The sequence below is a fragment of the Mirounga angustirostris genome, unplaced genomic scaffold, assembly GCF_029215605.1.
Source record: "Mirounga angustirostris isolate CCGP_5_RB_7025 unplaced genomic scaffold, mMirAng1.0.hap1 SCAF_5, whole genome shotgun sequence".
Classification (NCBI taxonomy): domain Eukaryota; kingdom Metazoa; phylum Chordata; class Mammalia; order Carnivora; family Phocidae; genus Mirounga; species Mirounga angustirostris.
The window spans coordinates 96,380,152-96,398,208 of record NW_026991713.1 but is presented as its reverse complement, the minus strand read 5'-3'; the positions used below and the strand labels follow the sequence as shown (position 1 = coordinate 96,398,208).

Genomic DNA, 18,057 nt, shown 5'->3' with positions numbered 1-18,057 from the left:
GGTGGGTGGGGACACGCTCTCCTGGCAGATCTCAGCATGTCCCAGCTCCCTGCACTCACCCAACCCCACACGGGGCAGGGAGAGAGAGGAAGCAGTGCCCTCAGTGGCCTTTGCAGCTGGTCAGTGAGAATGGCCCTCAGTCAAGCCCCAGCTCTTGCCTACTAATACCTCCCCCGACCCATTGCTCACACACTCCCTAGCTTCCGGGAAGCTCAACTGGCGCATCCACCCACTGATGCTAGATGACTAACCACCCACCCCGAGCTGTACTTACACCAGTTCCCCTGGGCGTCTCTTTCTCTTTTGCGTTCCAGCAGGTAGTTTCATTCTTGCCATTCATGGCCATGCCTGTCCCTGCCCGGGGCCATTCCTCCTTGCTTCTCTCTGGCTCCTGCAGGCTGTGAGCTCTGGGGGACGGGGGGACTCAGATGGTAGCCCCTCGTTCTGCGCCCTCTGGCTGGGCCCCTTACTTTCTGCATCAACAAGGCTGGGCATGTTGTCCATGCCCAATACACAAAAACAACTTAAAATTTTTTGAGTGTAGGTGAAAAAGGATATTGCGGTCAAATAAGTCTGAGAAACACTACGCTGAACAGGTTTCTCTATGACAGGACTTCTCATGGTCTTTACCATGCCATTAGAAGATTGACCATGTGTTCATAAGTGAAGCTGGGTGAAGGGTGTACGGGGTGCTTTATACTATTCTATTTTTGTGCGAGTTTGAACTTTTCCATAAAAGACAAGTGTTTTTGTTTTAATGCTGTTAATCACCGTGTACCTGTAGGAGGAGAGACTGTATGGTTTCCTGAACATATGTGTCCCTAGAACACATTTTGGGAGATCCCAAATTATTAACGGCCAATGCTGGAGTCACACCTCAATGTATGTTGTCAAGATGTGACCACCTCAAAGTTCAGATCATCTGGCCCATCACTGGATGTCAAATCAAGGGTTTCCTGAGCTCCAGGTCCCGGATGTCTCCTCCCTCCTGATGAAGTGCAAGTTCTGCCCTACTTCCCTGGGGTTATTCCCCCCACCCCCGGGACATGATCTCAGGCAGGCTCTGGCCTTTATCCTCCAGAGGGACAATCTTATACTCATCTGAAGTCACGGGCTTCAGAAATGAAGACACACGCCCTCATGGCCCACACAATCCCTAAGACCCCAGCCATGGCCTTCTTCAATCCAACCTCCAGATTCCTTAGGTCTCCTGGCAGTTGGCTACTTCCCTGAGTACAATTCATGAGGTCCTTTCATCTTCAGACGGATCCATAAATCCCAGCGGTTGGAGTGTTGATTCCCAGGGGGCAGGATGGCAGTGCTGAGTATGGGATCATAACCAAAGTAGGCCACACAGGTTGAAAATAAACACTTTATGCAAAGACATCCTTTAAGGTGGGTGGCGTTCCCATCATGGGCCTCTCTGGGACTGCTGCCCCAACCCAAGGAAAGTTAGTAGGAGCCAGGTAAGAGGCCCATAAGGGGCAGCCAGGAAGCAAACTGACAGATGGGGTCTAAGAGCAATGGAATGTGGGAAGGTCGGGCCGGGGTGGAGACAGTATGGACCCCAGCTCATCCAGCTTGGCCTAGAGTCAGGGTGCTGAATTCCTGGCTCCATCGAAGCACAAGGTCCTCACTTTTGGCCTGGCTCAAGATGCTGTAAGTCTCGTTCTGCAGACATCTCATCCGGGACACCTACACGGGGATCGGGGACACACAGTCTGTGTCACAGAGCCCAGGGGACAGAGGCGTGGAGGTGGGGAAGTGGCATTAGTCCCGCAGGAACCAGAGGCGAGCGGGGACGGGCACAGGGCAGTCGGAGGAAGGAGGAAACAGATGTGGGTTTTTAAGGCTGCAAGACACACCAAGTAGCCCCACCTCTCCTTTAAGAAGCGAGGAGGCTGAGGATGGAGAAGGAAGTGACTTATTCCAGACCCCTTGGTGAGTAAGAGTCCAGACCTCAATATCCAATGCCCAACCCAGCTAGGCATTCTTGCTGTGTTGCCTCGAGGGCCCTCTCCTTTTATTTGCACATCCCCCCTGGACACCCCCCCCCCCCGCCGCCCCCTGCAACCTCTGCCTTGGAGGGCCTCGCTTACTCCAAGACAGGAGGGGGTGGGAGAGAGGGCTCTGGTGGAGGCCTCAGCCCAGAGAGGCAAGCTGGGAACTGTTTTTACCCCTGTTGCTCAGAGCAGAGTGGGGGGTGTGTGTGCGCACTCAGAATAGACCCCCCTGTGGTGACCGACTGAAGGGCTGAGGGGAGAAGGAGGGGGCGGGGTGAGGGGCTTACCTTCCGGTCCCGGCTTTTCATCAGGCACTGTTGGCTTTTGAAGGCACAGTAGTTTGGGTACTGTACATAGTCTGTGTCACAAATCTAAGCCAGGAGCCAGGAATGGGGAGGTGCGGAGACATCAGAAGCCTTCTAAGATGCCAGTCCTCCAGAGAGAGCCCATAATGGCCAAACCAGGGCCATGGGTAGAGCCCTTGAGAGCCAGACCTTCCACACCCAGGGTGCCCCCTTCTCTGAGGAATAGGCCTCTGTCCCCTGTGCCTTTCCTGTCCCACCCTCAGTCACAGTTCGGTGCTGAACAGAAGCCAGGAGGCAGAGAATTAAGTGGCTGCCCTGCTGGTCAGCTTGCTGGGAAAGTTGCTGAGGAATAGGGAATGGGGAAGGGGCCCCAATCAGGGGTCCAATCTCAGGGAGCCTTCTAGTGATGGTTAAGTGAGGGAGAGGGTAGAAGAATCTCTAATGTATGACCTTGGGTGAATCACTTCCCTCTGTGGATCTCATCTCCCCATCTATAAATCCAGGGGAGGAGGAGGGATGATCTCTGAGACCCTTTCTAGGATCTACCACTCCTCAGGCCCAGGGATAAGAGCTGGGCAGGGGCCCCTCATCTCAGCTACCAACCCTTTCTTAAGCTGCCCTGGCTTTTCCTGGCCTTGACTTTTCCTGCTAAACCACAGGAGGGAGGGGCCTGGCTGTCCGTCAACAACTAGTAGCTCCACAGGGGAGGTCACTCTGGGGAGAGAGGGAGCAAAGTTGATTCCACTGAGCAGAGAAAGTGCTGGAACCGTAGGGCAAGGAGCCCGCCAGACTGAAGCAGGGCAGCACTGGGTCACAGGTCCATGACACCTTGGGCATCCCCTCATTATTGGTTGTAAAGGTGAGTCTAACTTTGGGCCAGTGTGGGAAGTGACTTGACCAAAGCCCCTCAGCAGGGACCCTGAAGAGCTGGGATCAGAACCTCTGTCTCCTGCCTCCCAGTCCTGTGCTCTCCCGGCCCCTCCGCCCCTCTGATTCCTACTCCTTTCACAAACACAATCCTGCTCGCTTTTTTTTTTTGAGAGGGGGTGAGGGGTGGAAGGGTGTCTATTGGAAAAGAGGCAGGAGGCTCAGTGAGGACTGGTCCCCCAGAAGCCAGAGGCCTAGCCCCCTTGCACATCTTAGGGCTACTTAGAGCAAGGAACTGGAAGGAATGGGGACAACTGGGGTAGGGTTGAGCTTTGGGTAAAGGCTCTGACCTTGGTGGGGAAATCCCCATCCTGGAAGCTAAGGAATTCCGTCTGGAGCCAGCCGGACACCCGAATATCTTCACAGCCCTTGGTGGCCAGCCGGGCGCACCAGAAGTCCATGCGGAGCCCACCATACATATCCAGCCCGTAGAAGCGGCCTGATGTTGGGGTCCCTACCTGTGGCACAGGGGACAGGGGAGAGGTGCATGCCCCTGCCCCCCTGCAGACTTCCCTTCCCACTGCCCTTTCCTTCCTGGAGCCTGAGGCCTCCCCCACTGCAGGTTGCCCGGCTAGGTACCTGGGTACCGATGGACATGCTCTGGGCTATGAGCAAGGGGCTGATGAAGGGTGTTTTGTGCGAGTTGTCACACAGCTGTCGCTGCAGGACCGCCTCCGAGTGGCACTGTTCCAGCTTCAGGGAGCAGAAGTCACAGAGGGCACAGGTGGCTGTGTGTCGCCGCCCAAGGCTGTCACAGACCTGGGGCAGGAGTGTGGTTGACAGACTGAGGCTGAGACACTTCCAGCCCTGCAGCACTGTCCCTGCAGAATGTCTTCCCATTAAGGCTCTTCAAGGCTTCTCTGGCTTTCCTCCCTGACCTCTCCCCAAAGGCTCCTCCAGGACCTCTGCTCAGTGTTCTAACTCTTCACCTTCTTCCTGCTGTGTCTACTCCCAGGTAACCTTCACCTTTCTGCAGGCAACACCCAAATCATATCATCCGTTCCGATCCCTTTCCTGAGCTCCAAATCCTCACTGCCAAGTACCTGACAGATGTCTACCACCAGGTGACCTACAATCACTCCTTTTTTTTTTTTAAGGAATTTATTTATTTATTTGAGAGAGAGAGCTCACACAAGAAGTGGGGAGGGGCAGAGGGAGAGGGAGAAGCAGATTCCCCACTGAGCAGGGAGCCCGACTCGGGACTCAATCCCAGGACCCTGAGATCATGACCTGAGCCGAAGGCAGACGCTTAACGAACTGAGCCACCCAGGTGCCCACAATTTTTTTTTTTTTAAGATTTGCAATCACTCCTTAGACTCTGAAAAGGACTCATGATCTTCTCTTTCCCTCTCTCTGCTAATGATAATGCTAATATCTACACAGTCGAGACAGCGCTAAGCACCATGGCCATAAACACTCTCGTCTCAGTTAGCCTTCACCAGAGCCCTATGCTAGACTAGGTACTAGAAACATCTCCATTTGACTGATGAGGAAACGGGCTCAGTTGAGGCCGGGTGATCTGCTCAGAACCACGCGTCTAATAGATGGTGGAGCTCTATTCTGCTAACTCCCAAACCTACACTCTACCCAAGAACCCAGGTCCAAAACCTCCAAGTTCTTGGAAGACATTCTTCAGAGCAGAGTTACCCATCTCCTAGCTGGGAGCTGCGCCCTGACTGGGCTTCCTCCGCATTCTAGGCTGGGGCTTGCTAACCAGCATGTCCCATTCATGCCATCCTCCCCCTTCACGCGTGGGTACATGCGTCATAGTGCACGGAATCTCTTATGTCACCTTGCTTACTCCTCACACCAGCACGTAAGGGAGCATCATCATGTCCTTGACTCAAATTGTTATTGGGTTAGCGCTTCCTACCAAGTTCAATACAAATGCTTCAGGCCGCTGTTTGAGATTTTTCACCTTAGGCCCCTTCCTATCTCTCCTGCCACTCTGCTCCGGGTAAAAATGGGCTCCCGACTGGTCCCTTAACCAAACCCCGATATCCAGGGAGCTCTCCATGACTCCTGAACTTCCTACCCTAAAAAAAAAAAAAAAGTCTCAGGGGGCACCTGGGTGGCTCAGGTGGTTAAGCGTCTGCCTTCGGCTCAGGTCATGATCTCAGGGTCCTGGGATCGAGTCCCACATGGGGCTCTCCTTTCAGCGGCGAGTCTCCTTCTCCTTCTGCCCCGCCCCCCCATGCTCTCCCTCAAATAAATAAATAAAATCTTAAAAAGAAAAGTCTCTCTCCAACACCTACTGCGCACTTCTTTTATAATGCTACTGAATCCCTCATGCTTTCAGAGCCCTTAAGGGCAGGAGCAGTATGCTCATTCTTGGTGCCCTACTATTCCCTCTAACAGGAACCTCTACCAAGCCCCTTCTTTTGCCTGCGTAACATCTTTCATCTTCAGGTCTCTGTTTTAAACATTGGTTCCTCTAAGAATTCTCTGATCCTCCCAAACATGGACCATGGGGTGCCCCATCTGCTGCGTCTGGACTATGTACTTATCCATGGCTGCATTTATCCATCACACTATTCTGCCTGTTTCCTCATCTGTCTCTCCCACTAGAGTCTAAGAAGACTGGATCTATTTTACCCATCACCAACATCTCGAGTACCTAGTACAGAGTTGGTACACTATACTAAAAAACCAATTATTTAACTTGCTCGTTGGCCATCCTCTGGGCCTGGCACTATGCAATATTGAACAAATGGGTGAATGGAGGGCATGCTCACTCTTAACAAGTGCTTACTAACTTGTCTTATTTGAAAGCCTACAGAATATCTTCCTGGGAATAGGATTCGCTTGGTGCTGAGGGCACACTGAGACTGGGATCTCTCTACAGATCCTTGGAATGGGATCTATGGCCCCCCTGGAAAGGAGAGCTGCATCCAAGGCAAAGCCAAGTATTGAAGATGGTGAACTAGCTCAGGAGATAACTCAAGCCTAACGGCTCAGAGAGATGAAGACTGAACTCTGGACTGGAAAGGATTCCAGACTAGGTCTTGGGCCTTTTTCCTTTAAGGTGAGCCGGAGATGTCCTCCTAAAGAAAGATTCTCATTCAGAGAGAATGTCTCTCCAGTGATACCTTGTGCTTTCTGTATCCCTGCCTTTCCCCCCTCACTCTCAAGGCCCAGTCTAGTGCCGGGTGCAGAGGATGGCCAAAGAGCATGTATCCATTAAACAGCATTGCAGGCATACCGGCTTCCCGAAGCCAAGGATCTCCTCCTCTATGTACTGCCAGGCCCTGGCTGTGGGGGTTATGGTGCAGGTGTTCTCCACAATCGAGTAGCATAGCACCAACAATGCCTCTACGTGGGGCATCTGCAGGAGGCTGCAAGAAGACAGCGTTGGCTGGTGGGCATGGCCGGAGGGCTGGGGCAGAAAGCCACATCCACTCTTCCCCCACCCCTCCTTGGTGTCTGGTCTTGGTCACACACATTCAGCATGCTGATGGGGCTTTAGAGGCCTCCAGGCCAACTGCCTCCTTTCACAGATGAGGAACTGAGAAACAGAAAGGGAAGTAATCCTCCCCAAAGCTGCAGTGCTAATCAGAGGCAGAGACAAGACCAGAACCCAGGCCCAGGTCCAGGGCCCATACCATCCCATCACACAGAGCAAGGGCATCTAGGACAGTGCTTAAGGCAGTGATGGAGACAGAAGAGGTGAGGCAGACAGCTGCTAGGAGCGCCTGAAGCCCAAGCAGGTCTGAGTGGGTCTTGGAAGCCGAGGCTGGGTAAGGGAGCTTCTCCTTCCCAAAAAAGGCAGCAGCGGGGACAGGGTGGTAGCCGGGGTGCGTAGGTCAGAACAGCCTGTACCTGTCACGGGTTGGCTTTTTCCAGACAGGTTCTTCATCATACAGATCATTCATTTCATCCATTTCCTGGGCTGATCGGATGAGCTCCTGGATGTTCTCCATCATCATAGGAGTGGACTCCACTTCCCGGACTCGGGGAGTGAAGGAGAAAGGGTTGGAAGACACAAATTCAGACTGGAACTTGAGCTCTGGGTCTGTCTGCAGCCCAGCCATTGACTCCAGTCCCTCCTCTGCCCCCTGTCCTTCCTCTTGCTTTCCCTCCTCCTCCAGCTCCTCTTCTTGCTCTTCTTGCTCCTGGCCCTGCTCCTGCTTATGCTCCTGGCCCTGCTCCTGCTTGCGCTCCTGCCCCTGCTCCTGGCCCCCCAGGGACAGGGAGGACTGTAGCAGCTCCTCCACGTTGTTGCTAAGCCTCTCGGGCCAGGGCTGGAAGGCCTGTCGTTCTGTGGCTGCAGAAGGGTTTGGGAAGGACCGAGAAAGAAAATGGGAAGAAAGAGTCAGGCTTCTGGCCCCTGAGAGGGACACACACAGAAACACAAAGGCACAGGAAAGCAGCCTAAATGACATTCACACAGCCGAGCATAAAAGACACGGGGAAGACTACGAGTATGAAAATAAAAGAAAAATTGCCATGGCAATTATGGCAACTGTGGTTCTCCTTTCCACCTCCCCGACAAGTGCTCCTCTTCCCTAGCTCCCACCTCAAATCCCACCTTTTGTCCCTCTCACTTAGGAAACACCAAAGATGCTGAATAGCGAGCAACAAATCCTTTCTAGAGTGAAGATGGCGGCTTATAAAAGTCCCAGAGGACTTCCAGACGCAGGAATGGGGGAGCTGGGAAAAGTGAATTTTTCCTAGAATTGTAAGCAATGTCAGAAGATACTCCTGGACGGGAAAGCCCCACCTTGTATTCATAAAAAGCAGTCTCCAGCCTTATGTAACCATGCTGCCAGCCCCCCACTCCCCAGCCCTGCTCAACATTCTTCCCCATTCCCTACCACCGATGCCTTAACTCCTGGGCTCTGGGATTTGTGGAAGGGCTTGCAGGTAGCCTCCCAGGTACTGGCAGGGTCTCACCTGTGACATGAGATGAGAGGGGGGAGGTCATCGTGGTGGGAGGGACATCAGAAGAACTGTCAATCTCCTTGAGAGTGTTAGGTGAGAGGATTGAGACTGGTTGGGAGCACCGGACCCTCTGCAAGAAGAGAAGGACAGTGGGCATGCGTTTCCCATAGGGCAGACTTCTACTCCAGCGTCCAGCTCAGTCCTTTTCTGGCATGTCTCCTCTCTCACAGTTGCTGGGCAGGGATGAAAGGATATGGTCCCTGGTGGAACCCTCTAAACCTGAGAAAGGGTTCCCCTGTGAGATAAGACTCGGTGTCTGGGCCACACCTCTGCCTTCACTCTTGTGTTTGACTTGAAAGAAATCACTCAAGTATTAGAAGAAAGGGGAGGCCTTGTCCCTTTGCCTCTTCTCTGCCCTCTTCCCTACTTTCCTTGCAGGAACAAGACTATTCCGTCAGTCTGGACACCCAAGGTGAGACTGTACTCCTACGTACTCTGAGTAAAGGATTGGCAAAGTGGCAGGGAGGGAAGATCTCAGGATGGCCCTCCTGGAGCCCTTCTTCAACACCTCACCTCCCCGGCCCCCAACTCCCCCGTGGTCCTCAGACACCAGATCCAACCTTTGTCCCCGGCCTCACCTTGGCGTAGTAGACGTGGTTGGAGCAACGATACTGAGTAAATTGGCAGAAGGACTCAAACCAGGAGGCATAAGGGAGGTCGGAGCAGACAGCGCCTGAGAATGGGCAGGGGTGGAGAAGGTGAACACACACAAGGGGGAACCTCTCTCCCCGAGGGGGAGGGGGCAGTGGGCTCCTTGGGTCTGCAGAGTGGAGAATATGGCCCCCGGCTAAGGAGCCGGCCATACTCCTCCCCTCTCAAGCGAGCACCGGGCTGCCCCACCAGTCTGGCCCTCACCGTCCGGCACCAAGCCGTGATTTTCGTATTGGTCCAGCTGGACGAGGGTGGGGTTCCGGCAGCCGTGCGTTGCCCGGAGACGGCAGGTAGTCTCTGCTTTCCAGGTTGGGGTCAGCAGTGCGAAGAAGCGTTCATATTCGGTGGGAGAGAGAGGGCTGCCTGGGGTGGAGGCCGAAATTGAATCCTGGGCTGGGGCAGGTGTCAGAAGCAGGAGCAGCCCTGCGGGGCAGGGAAACAAACGGATGGATGGACCGAACTCCAAAACCCGCCTCGGGCCCTGGACAGACTCGCAAACGGGCCCCGTGGAAATCAGCAACTGGGGGATGTCTGGCCGGCGATCCCCGCGGATCAGGGTGAGGAGATTCCAGGGGCAGAGGGTAGGGTCTGAGCCCAGAAGCTAGGGAGCAAACCCAACGTGACAACCCTGAGAAAGCGTTTCAAAACCTTGTAACAAGGGCGCTTGGGAGGTGGAGGACTGAACCCCGGGAGAAAGACTGCTCGAGTAGGCGGGAACCTCTCACCCTCGAGGAGTGAGAGAAGGAAGCCGGCGGCTAGCTTCCTCATGGCCCCAGTCGATCCGCCCGCGTTTCCCGGACCAAAGCGGCCTCTAACGGGCCAAGCCAGAGAGAGCCGGCGGGCGCGGGCTTGCCGATGGGGGAGTAGAAGGTGCGGCCCCCGACGTCACAAAGGGCGGGGGGCGGGGCCGCGGAAACCGCAGCGCGCTCTGGGGGTCACCGCGCCTGCCCGGTGGGGTGGGGGGAAGGGTGTAAGGGTCCTCACGTGTGTCATAATCCACCCCCGGAGGATAATGACGGCAAAAGCCATCACGGACTCAGTACCTTCGACGGAAGTGGCCCCGTGCTGTTCTTTGTATGTATCACCTTATTGCATTCCCGAGGTAATCCTACAAAGTGGGTACTGTTATCCCTGCATTACAGATGACAAAACCGGGGTTTGGAGAACCAATCTGCCTAATGGGTGGTGAGGCCAAGATGGGAATGTAGGTGGGGTTCTAGGGCAGGCAGGGATGGAGTGTACAGAACAAAGTCAGCCTACCTGGGTAGGAACTAGAGGGATCCTCCAGGTAAGAAATGAGCCAAAGGGGGAAGCAAGCCAGGTTCGGGTGAGGAGGTGCTCAGGTGTAAGGATGGTTCAGTCTAAGGACGGGGTTTCCAAATGGGAGGTGAGCAAGACAACCCATCGGCATAGGGGCAAAATGTTTTTCCGTTTTGTGTTTAAAATAAGAAATCAAGCTAATAGTATAATAGTACATGCATAAAACACACATACACGTTTATTGGAAATTAAGTGAAAGATGTTTTATGGAGAAAAGATGCAGAATTTTAAAAGTCTGGGAAAGCCCCAGGCTGCAGCACTTCCCCTCCCCGCCGCACCCCTTCCCAAGGTGAGAAGTTGTGGATTCTGGTGCAGAGGTACCGCTTCTGGTTTCATGCCTTGTTCTACTTCCTCCCACCTCTAATCCAACCCAGAGGATGCAAACAAAATGCTTAGCACACGTACTGAAATACGGTCTCTACAATAAACACAGCAGGCCAACATGGATAGCTTTTATTCACCTACTCAAATTCCTTTACACATGTGTATGTGCATTCCACCTTGCCCCCTCTCCCACTCACAAGGCCAGGATGAATCCTCTTGGCACAGAGGAAGGGGTGCCCCTTCAACTAAGGCCACAGCCCAGATGCTCTGGGGGATCCCCTACCTCAGAAAAAGCAGGAAGAGAACAAAGAGAGTTTATCACACCAGAGCACCCCCACAGGGGGAGGGAATCAGGAGGGCAGGGGAGTGCCCCCATGCTACTGCCCCAGTCCTTGAATACAAAGCAAGGGGAGTGAAGAGGACCATCCCTTGGAAATACAGCACCAACCTCAGCACAGAGGCAAAAGGACAGTGGGCAAGACCACTTCCCTCTGAGGGGGGCAGGCTGAATCAGAGTACAGATGGTTAGTGGCTGCGGCACCCCTCCCTACCAGGGTTTGGATGCAGCCTCAGCACCAGGAGTGGGGAGAGGGGAGGAGAAGGGATGACTACACTGCGCCATCCACTCTCCCAGAGCCCCCGGGCCCCAGCACAGGCTTTCCTCTCCCCACTAGCCCAGGTCCAGGGATGTAGAAGAAACCGTGGGAATCCAAGGCCCCTATCTATTTCTTCTTGCGTTCCTGGGAGCAGCGTGGGCAGAACCTAGAGAGGAACATGATAGAGAGAGGTGGAAGGAGAAAGTGAGTGAGAGGGAGTGCCCTCCTCCACGCAGCTCAGGGGCAGCCCGGCGCCTGCCGCAACTCTCTCACTCACCACTTCCCCCGAGGCTTGGTCGTCAGCCCCACACAGGCAAAGTGGAACCACTCGATGGAACACTGAAAAGGAGGAAGATGGAAGAAGCAGAAGTCAGGGGCCCAGGTGGAGCAGAGGAAAGAAAAGAAGTTTCCTCCACAGATTCCTCAGAAGTGTTCCCGTATTCCGTCCCTTTGGAGAAATCTTGGAGGTCCTAAGGCCAACCAACTCCACCTTCCTGTTATTCTGGAGTCCCACTATTCAACCGTTTCTTCCCCTCTTGTACCCGCTCCCTCGTGGCCCCCAGAACCCCATCTGGAGGCAAAACGGTTGGTTCTCACATCAGGGTTGTCACAGCCAATCATCTCTCCATAGGAGACCTGGTGACAAAGGCAATAGGTGGGTTCGTTGGGATCCACAGGCATATCCAACACATCAGAGGGGTGGACACTGCCAAAGGTCACTGAGGGCATCCCATACTCAGGACTTCTGCATGCCGAGAGGAAGAGAACGTGTCATCTGCAGAAAGGGAAGCTAGAAAGGTGGTAGAAAGACATCCTGGAGGGGCAAGTGATTTGTGGCGTCTCTTTTCTATCCAGCAAATACCACAATGACAAGAAGTTACTGGCACAGAAGATGGAGAGTGGCTAGGGGCAGTGTGGGGTGGGAGTGCGGGGCAGGAGAAAAAAATACACTGTGTGGCAAAGCGCCCCCTTGTACACTCACGTGCGCACAAGTTTCAACTTCTTTTGGGCAGCTTTGGGAGCTTCTTCATCTGAGTTTTTCCCTTTGGAACGAGCACGGGCAGCTTTCTTCTCCTTTTGGGTCCGGCCTTCTAGGAAAGAGGGGGAAAGCCAGAAGGCAGGGAGACAGAAAGATGGGTTAAGTCTTCCTGCTCGAGCCCCTCCCCCGTAGCCAAAGTGTGGCGGCTTCTCCCTCTGCACCCTCCCGCCCCCTCTCAAGCCCCGCCCCCCTCCTCACTCTTTTTGCCTTTGCTGGAAGAGCTGTCATAGTCACTGGACTCAATCTGCTTCTCCTTCAAATCAGCCTCGAAACGGGCCAGGTCTGTGTCCAGTCGCCGAATGTGTTTGTCCACCTAGGTGCAAGAAAGGAAAAGAGAGAGCTACAAGGCTGGTTTGGGCAAAAAGAAAATAAGGCTAAGGCACATTCTGTGTATCTCCCAGACCCAAAACAGATCCCCACACAGCTGAAGGAGGGGTCTAGGACCCCAAGGATTAGATGGGAGGTAGGTGGGGAGCCGTGAACAGGGCCATACCATCTCATAGGTCTGCATGGCAAGCTGCACCTTGTCGTCACCAAATTCCTTGCACTTGCCATAGGCTTCCTGGATCTGTTTGAGAAGGGCCAATTTTTCCTCGGAGCTCAGGCTGCGGGCGCTACTCATATACTCAGTGGCCAACTTGTCAATTTCAGCCTTCAGGTCTACAACAGAGACAGAGGCCGGGTCACAAAGGCCCCTGAGTGGCTAGGTGAAACACACTTCTTCCTCTTGTTTCTTGGACCTTTTCCATTGACCAGCATCATAACCTTCGAACTAAAATGCCCTGAAAGTTCACAGGTACTGTGCCATTTACTCAAGTAATGCAACATATTGACAGTATTTGTTTTAAAGGTGCCTTCAGGCGAACTGAAGTTAGTGAAAAATAAGGAGGGAGCCTTTGCACACCGCACTAATACGAAGTATATTTTTGTTGGTGTCCGCAGATGCTTCTTTGCAGGGCTTGCTGCTTCTTGAACCATGAATCTTGTCTCACAGGCTTCCTGATTTCTTCTCAAAAAACATTCCACAACAGCTCTGAGTGCTGCGAAGCGGCTGGGTCATCTGCTGCGGCTGCCTTCCAGGTCTGTACATCTGTGACTCATCATTTAAAACTAGGCCCTAGTTCATTTATGTAACAGTTCTTCTACCCTACTTTGCTCATCGTCTGCAACCTGCTCGTATTTCCCGTCACTTTTTCTGTTTGTTCATCTTAGACATTGCTCCGAACATTTTAATATTGGAAGGCTGGCGATGTCCCCAGACACTGAGACTGTAGATGCCTACCGCCTACTATTTGGTAGGACTCATATAAAATGTCGATGAAAAGAGACAAAAGAGTGACTGTAACGTGGTGCAGCGACAGACAACTGGAAGGATCTGTGTGCACACTATGTTTGTGCCCCCTTTCATGGGAGGAAGCTGGAAATGCATGTAGTTTGATAATGTCCCAACCGGTCTTTCTGTGCATGAACTCAAGAGTAGGGACTGTGATACCAAGGAAGCAAGCTAGTTCTCAGCATCCGCCAGGCAGTTCTCGGGGCCGGGGGTGGGGTGGGGTGGTGTCCTACATCCAGGATTTTACATGATGTTCACCTTTTCATGAGTAAACTTACCCAGAGTAACTGAAATCACAGCTTTAGGTATTCTAACACCAGCTTGTCACATCCTTGAGCATGGCTACATAAGGATGGAAGGTAAGACCTATATATCCTTCAGCAGGTATGGGGCATGGCTCCAACAGATGACATCTTTGCCCTTGAAGAGACCAACCTGACCACTGTGGTGTAGCCTCAGGCTCCAAGTGAATGCCTCAATGCAGCCAGATTTGCTCAACATCCAAGGAAGGCCACAGATGGTATCTAGTGCTTCTGTAAGGTTGAAGAATACAGTGTAGAGATCCTGTTGTTAATTGCTGCTCTTCCTTCTTTTTTTTTTCTCTCTCTCTCTCTTTTTTTTAAGAACTTCTCTACCAACATGACTTGCGGTCTACAGCCACATTGAATTTTGTGATACAACATTAACAATCCAGCAGAGTAGAAACATCCTAGTCTTCCTATAGATATATTGAATACAGAGAACAGAAACGATTCTAGAGTTGACTTCTTTTTGAATTCTTCTTGCAGATATAAAGAACAGAGCATCTTTGAGTTCTTGAGGCATTGCTGCAATACTCTATTATGGAAACGCTGATCTAGAAATGCAGATCCTCACTGCTCTCCTTTTAAGAATTGCAAGAGAGTAAAAAAGAGAGAGAAGCCACAGTTCGCCAGATCAGACCAGATGATATGGTAACACCAAACAGAAAAAAGAAATGATCATACACACTCATTATACACCCAAACTCCTTACTCTGTACATACCCTCTGTTCTTTGGTCCAGGTCCCTCATGAGCTGAAAGTTTCTCTGCAGTTCGAAGGGGAGATTTTCAATACCTAGGGAGAAGAAGAAAAAGAATCACTGCACTTCATAGGCCTTATAGCTGCTTTTAAAGCACAGATCCAAAAGGGGACTCAGTTTCCCCTCCCTGGAACAGCTGGATTAACCCAGAACAGCTGGATTAACCCAGAACAGCAGTCATCATTCCTTTTTCAGTGGAGGCTGTGTCTGCATCTCTCCACAACTAACTTTGCCATCTCTTCACAGCTTTCCCACCATTTGCCCCTTCAGTGACCTTACTCTATCAATCAGCCCCTCCTTTCCCTTGATTCCCTTCAAGCTCCTTGCCCTCAATCCAAATACCTACCTGGTATCCTCCACTATCACTCACTCACACACACACACACACACACACACACACACACACACACACACTTCCAATCTGCTCTCTGTATCGTAGTCAGAATATTCTCTTAAAAAATGCAAATCTCATCAAGTCACCCTCCTGCTTTATAACCGTCTGGTAACTTCCTATCACACAATTCCTATTCATATTTTGTACTTTCTGGCCCATGCTCGCCTTACTCCAGCCTTGATTCAGGTCAGTCCCCCTTTGTGCTTGGTCTGCCCTGATCAGACTGGCCTTCTCTTGAGTGCCCCCCAACTTTGCCAGGGCTCATACTGCTACCCAGCTTTCCACGTGCTGCTTTCTCTGTCCGGAATGACTGCTTGTTCTTCATCCCACCCCCACCATACTTCTTAGCCTACTAAACTGCTGTTCATTCTTCAAAGTTCAGCTCAACTCTGACTTCTCCAGACTCCAAGTGCACTGGATGATGCCGTCAAGTTATTCTAGCTCTACCCTTTTGGGCACTTACCCAACTGCAATTAAATCATTAATTGTGTAACCAGTTATTTGGTATCTCTCGCCCTAGCCCTCCAGAAGGACTGGACACATCTGTCTTCTCACTTATTTTGCTATGACTTGTGTACAGAGGGTCTTCAATAAATACTTGAATAAATGCACATATAACTTAAGTCTCTCCATAAAAGAAAAATCTCTTCCCATGACTCCATTTCAAACTTTTAAAATACCTCCACTGCTTTAAACTATAACGTCAGGTCTGCCATCCCCAGTTTACTGAGATTACTTTAAGTCACCAATGACTTACCAAAACAAATGATCTGTTATTAGTCCTATCTTAAAAAATATGTCTGCAGCAGTTGGCACCATCTTCTTTCCTTCAGTAACTTTCTTCCTCTTAGGATTCTAAATCTCATCATATACTTTTTGATAATTCCAACAGTGATGTTTCTTTAGCCTGTCCCTTAAATGTTAATGTTTTCTTTTTTTTTTTTTTTAAGATTTTATTTATTTGACAGAGAGAGAGAGTGAGAGAGGGAACACAGCAGGGGGAGTGGGAGAGGGAGAAGCAGGCTTCCCGCCAAGCAGGGAGTCCGATGCGGGGCACGATCCCGGGACCCTGGGATCATGACCTGAGCCGAAGGCAGACGCTTAATGACTGAGCCACCCAGGCGCCCCTGTTTTCTTGAGATTATACTTTAATCCTCTCATTTTCCCACTTTCCTTATATTCCCTGAATGATCTTGACCTCATTCACTCTCATACAATTACCATGCCTATGCTTAAGTTTAAAATTGAATTAGGTATATTGCTGTTACTCCTGATTCCCTATCTTGCTGATGGTATCATATCCACCTCACTTCCCAAGCAGGAAATCAGAGTCACCTTAGATTCTTCTTTCTCTCTCAACTACCCAGTCATTCAATCAGTGCTGTCCTTTTAGCTCCTAAAGACTTCTGTCACTCTCTGAGACCTGAACTTATCATACATCAGTTGTTTTCCCTTATTAAAACCTATTTTTAAAATCTGTTGGTTCTTCGGTATCTAAAGTGCAAGCCTCTTAGGCTGACTTAAAAGACCTTGCACAATCTAGCTCCAGCCTTTCTCCAGCCTCACTTCCCAATCTTCCACCTTAGAGTCCTATCTATCAAGCACTCTGACTTCACCTTTCCTTGACCTGCCACAAACCCACCATAATGCCTTTGCTGATGCCCTCTCCAACCAGAAATTTCCTTTCCTTCTCCACACTGGCAAATAAACACTCAGGTTTCAAAGTTCTATTCAAAGATCACATCCTCTGGTAAAGCTTTACCTACATCCCCAGGGAATTAGCCCCTCTTTCTCCAGTGCTACCAACTGTCCTTTTAATGTATTTCTATTATTTCATTTGTCACAGTTTTATAATTATTTATTAGCAGAATCTGTTTCCTCCTAGACTATGAGCACTTGAGGGCACGGTCTGTGTCTTACTCATTTTGGTATCTCCGCAGTACCTGCCATTATGTCTGACCCAGAGCAGGGCCTCAATAAATGAATGGATGACTCCCAACACTAAGACAAATAAATGTAAGCGCATAAGGGTGACAGGCTTTGTGAAGGGGTGGGTAACACAGATGGCATAAACACAACACCAGATTTCCATTCGATAGGAATTGGATCTTTACTCCAAGAAGAGAAGGTTCCAGTTTTACTACCTGACAGTGGTCACTCACAACCCGCGATCCCCATGAGAAACCGCTTCTCAGAAACAACTGAGCGGAGGAGCTGCGAGCAGGTCTTTGTCGCTGCTCCAAATAGCAGTGGGTGATATACTAAAACGACCGATCCTAAACGATTGTCGGGGGGGGGGGGGGTGGTGGTGGTGAATATCCTGAGGCTGGAGACCCTGGACATGGGCTCGGCAAATACCTTCCCAGCTCTGCCCATTAGCCCTACAAGAGACATCCCCTCAGCCCTACCGCGCAGCCCCTCCCTCGTCTACACCCAAAGCCAGGCCCCGACCCTGCTGCCCCGCCCCCTCTTTCTTCACACCCTCCAATATTTTCTCTCACGGAACCCCTTCACAATTGTGACTTTTTGACCACCGGGACTTCGGGGCCGTACAGCTCCTCAGCCCCGATCCCCCCCGCCACTCTATGACCCCTGACCCCCTCCTCCAGCCTGCTCTTACTGTCCAGATAATGTTCCAAATACATCCCCGCAGCCATCTTGAAGCAAAACAAAGCAACTTCCGATCCGCCCCGGAAGTGACTGAAACGCAACAGGCGCTGAAGCTATTATCCTTGGGTTGGAGCCTTTCCGCCCTTAAAAGGAGAGCTTCCGCCCTCAGTAAATTATTCGCCGGGACACATCCGCCCGACGTTGAAACTTTCCTTTTTGCGTAGGTAGCCGGGGCGGCCCGTGCCGAGGTGTCTTGAGGTGGCTTTAGCACGCTTCCGCCCTTACTGAGACCCCAGTACGCGACCGAAGCAGGCATGACGTCACTGCGGGTCGCCATTTTGCATTCCCTATCAAAAAAAAATTTTTTTTCCCTCCAAAACCAGGATGTGCGGTAATGAGGGGCAAAAAAACCCCCTTGTCTCTTTAGGATAGTATTCCATAAATATACCTTTTCAGCGACTGGGGACTCTGCTCCTTTTTGCAGGATATGAATCTAGTGACCAGAGCAGGTCCTGGCTGAATCAAGACTTTCTTCAAGGGAGCTAGTTTCTT

General features: G+C 51.5%; 2 protein-coding genes across 11 annotated transcripts; both read right to left on the bottom strand.

Annotated features, from left to right (window-relative positions):
- Positions 1–1,557: 1,557 nt before the first annotated feature.
- Positions 1,558–10,440, bottom strand: ACRBP (acrosin binding protein). Its single transcript, XM_064591643.1, has 10 exons — positions 9,553–10,440; positions 9,032–9,250; positions 8,755–8,849; positions 8,129–8,246; positions 7,055–7,499; positions 6,438–6,570; positions 3,815–3,994; positions 3,526–3,693; positions 2,291–2,374; positions 1,558–1,695 (listed from the first exon to the last, which is right to left on the bottom strand). The coding sequence occupies exons 1-10, from the start codon at positions 9,593–9,595 to the stop codon at positions 1,573–1,575; spliced, it is 1,608 nt and encodes a 535-aa protein (XP_064447713.1). The 5' UTR covers positions 9,596–10,440; the 3' UTR covers positions 1,558–1,572.
- A 145-nt stretch (positions 10,441–10,585) lies between these two features.
- On the bottom strand, positions 10,586–17,664 carry ING4 (inhibitor of growth family member 4). 10 transcript variants are annotated; one of them, XM_064591648.1, is made up of 9 exons: positions 17,516–17,580; positions 14,465–14,536; positions 13,875–13,972; positions 12,600–12,766; positions 12,305–12,419; positions 12,050–12,158; positions 11,665–11,812; positions 11,345–11,406; positions 10,586–11,233 (listed from the first exon to the last, which is right to left on the bottom strand). In XM_064591648.1, the coding sequence occupies exons 4-9, from the start codon at positions 12,726–12,728 to the stop codon at positions 11,194–11,196; spliced, it is 603 nt and encodes a 200-aa protein (XP_064447718.1). In that variant the 5' UTR covers positions 12,729–12,766; positions 13,875–13,972; positions 14,465–14,536; positions 17,516–17,580; the 3' UTR covers positions 10,586–11,193. The 10 variants fall into 10 exon arrangements, with proteins under 10 accessions (XP_064447718.1, XP_064447715.1, XP_064447716.1 ...); XM_064591645.1 differs by lacking the exon at positions 12,600–12,766 and having other exon boundaries at positions 17,516–17,664; XM_064591646.1 differs by lacking the exon at positions 12,600–12,766 and having other exon boundaries at positions 12,050–12,155; positions 17,516–17,664.
- Positions 17,665–18,057: the final 393 nt, after the last annotated feature.

Excerpts from the sequence above, each read along its gene's own strand:
- ACRBP (XM_064591643.1), bottom strand. The coding sequence starts at position 9,595 with ATGAGGAAGCTAGCCGCCGGCTTCCTTCTCTCACTCCTCGAGG. Across the intron at positions 9,251-9,552 it reads CCTTCTCTCACTCCTCGAGG|GGCTGCTCCTGCTTCTGACA; the intron begins GTGAGAGGTTCC and ends CCTGCCCCGCAG. Across the intron at positions 6,571-7,054 it reads AAAAAGCCAACCCGTGACAG|CCTCCTGCAGATGCCCCACG; the intron begins GTACAGGCTGTT and ends GTCTTCTTGCAG.
- ING4 (XM_045873978.2), bottom strand. The coding sequence starts at position 17,552 with ATGGCTGCGGGGATGTATTTGGAACATTATCTGGACA. Across the intron at positions 14,537-17,515 it reads TTTGGAACATTATCTGGACA|GTATTGAAAATCTCCCCTTC; the intron begins GTAAGAGCAGGC and ends TCTTCTCCCTAG. Across the intron at positions 11,813-12,049 it reads AAGTTGAAACTTGTGCGCAC|AAGTCCTGAGTATGGGATGC; the intron begins GTGAGTGTACAA and ends CTCGGCATGCAG.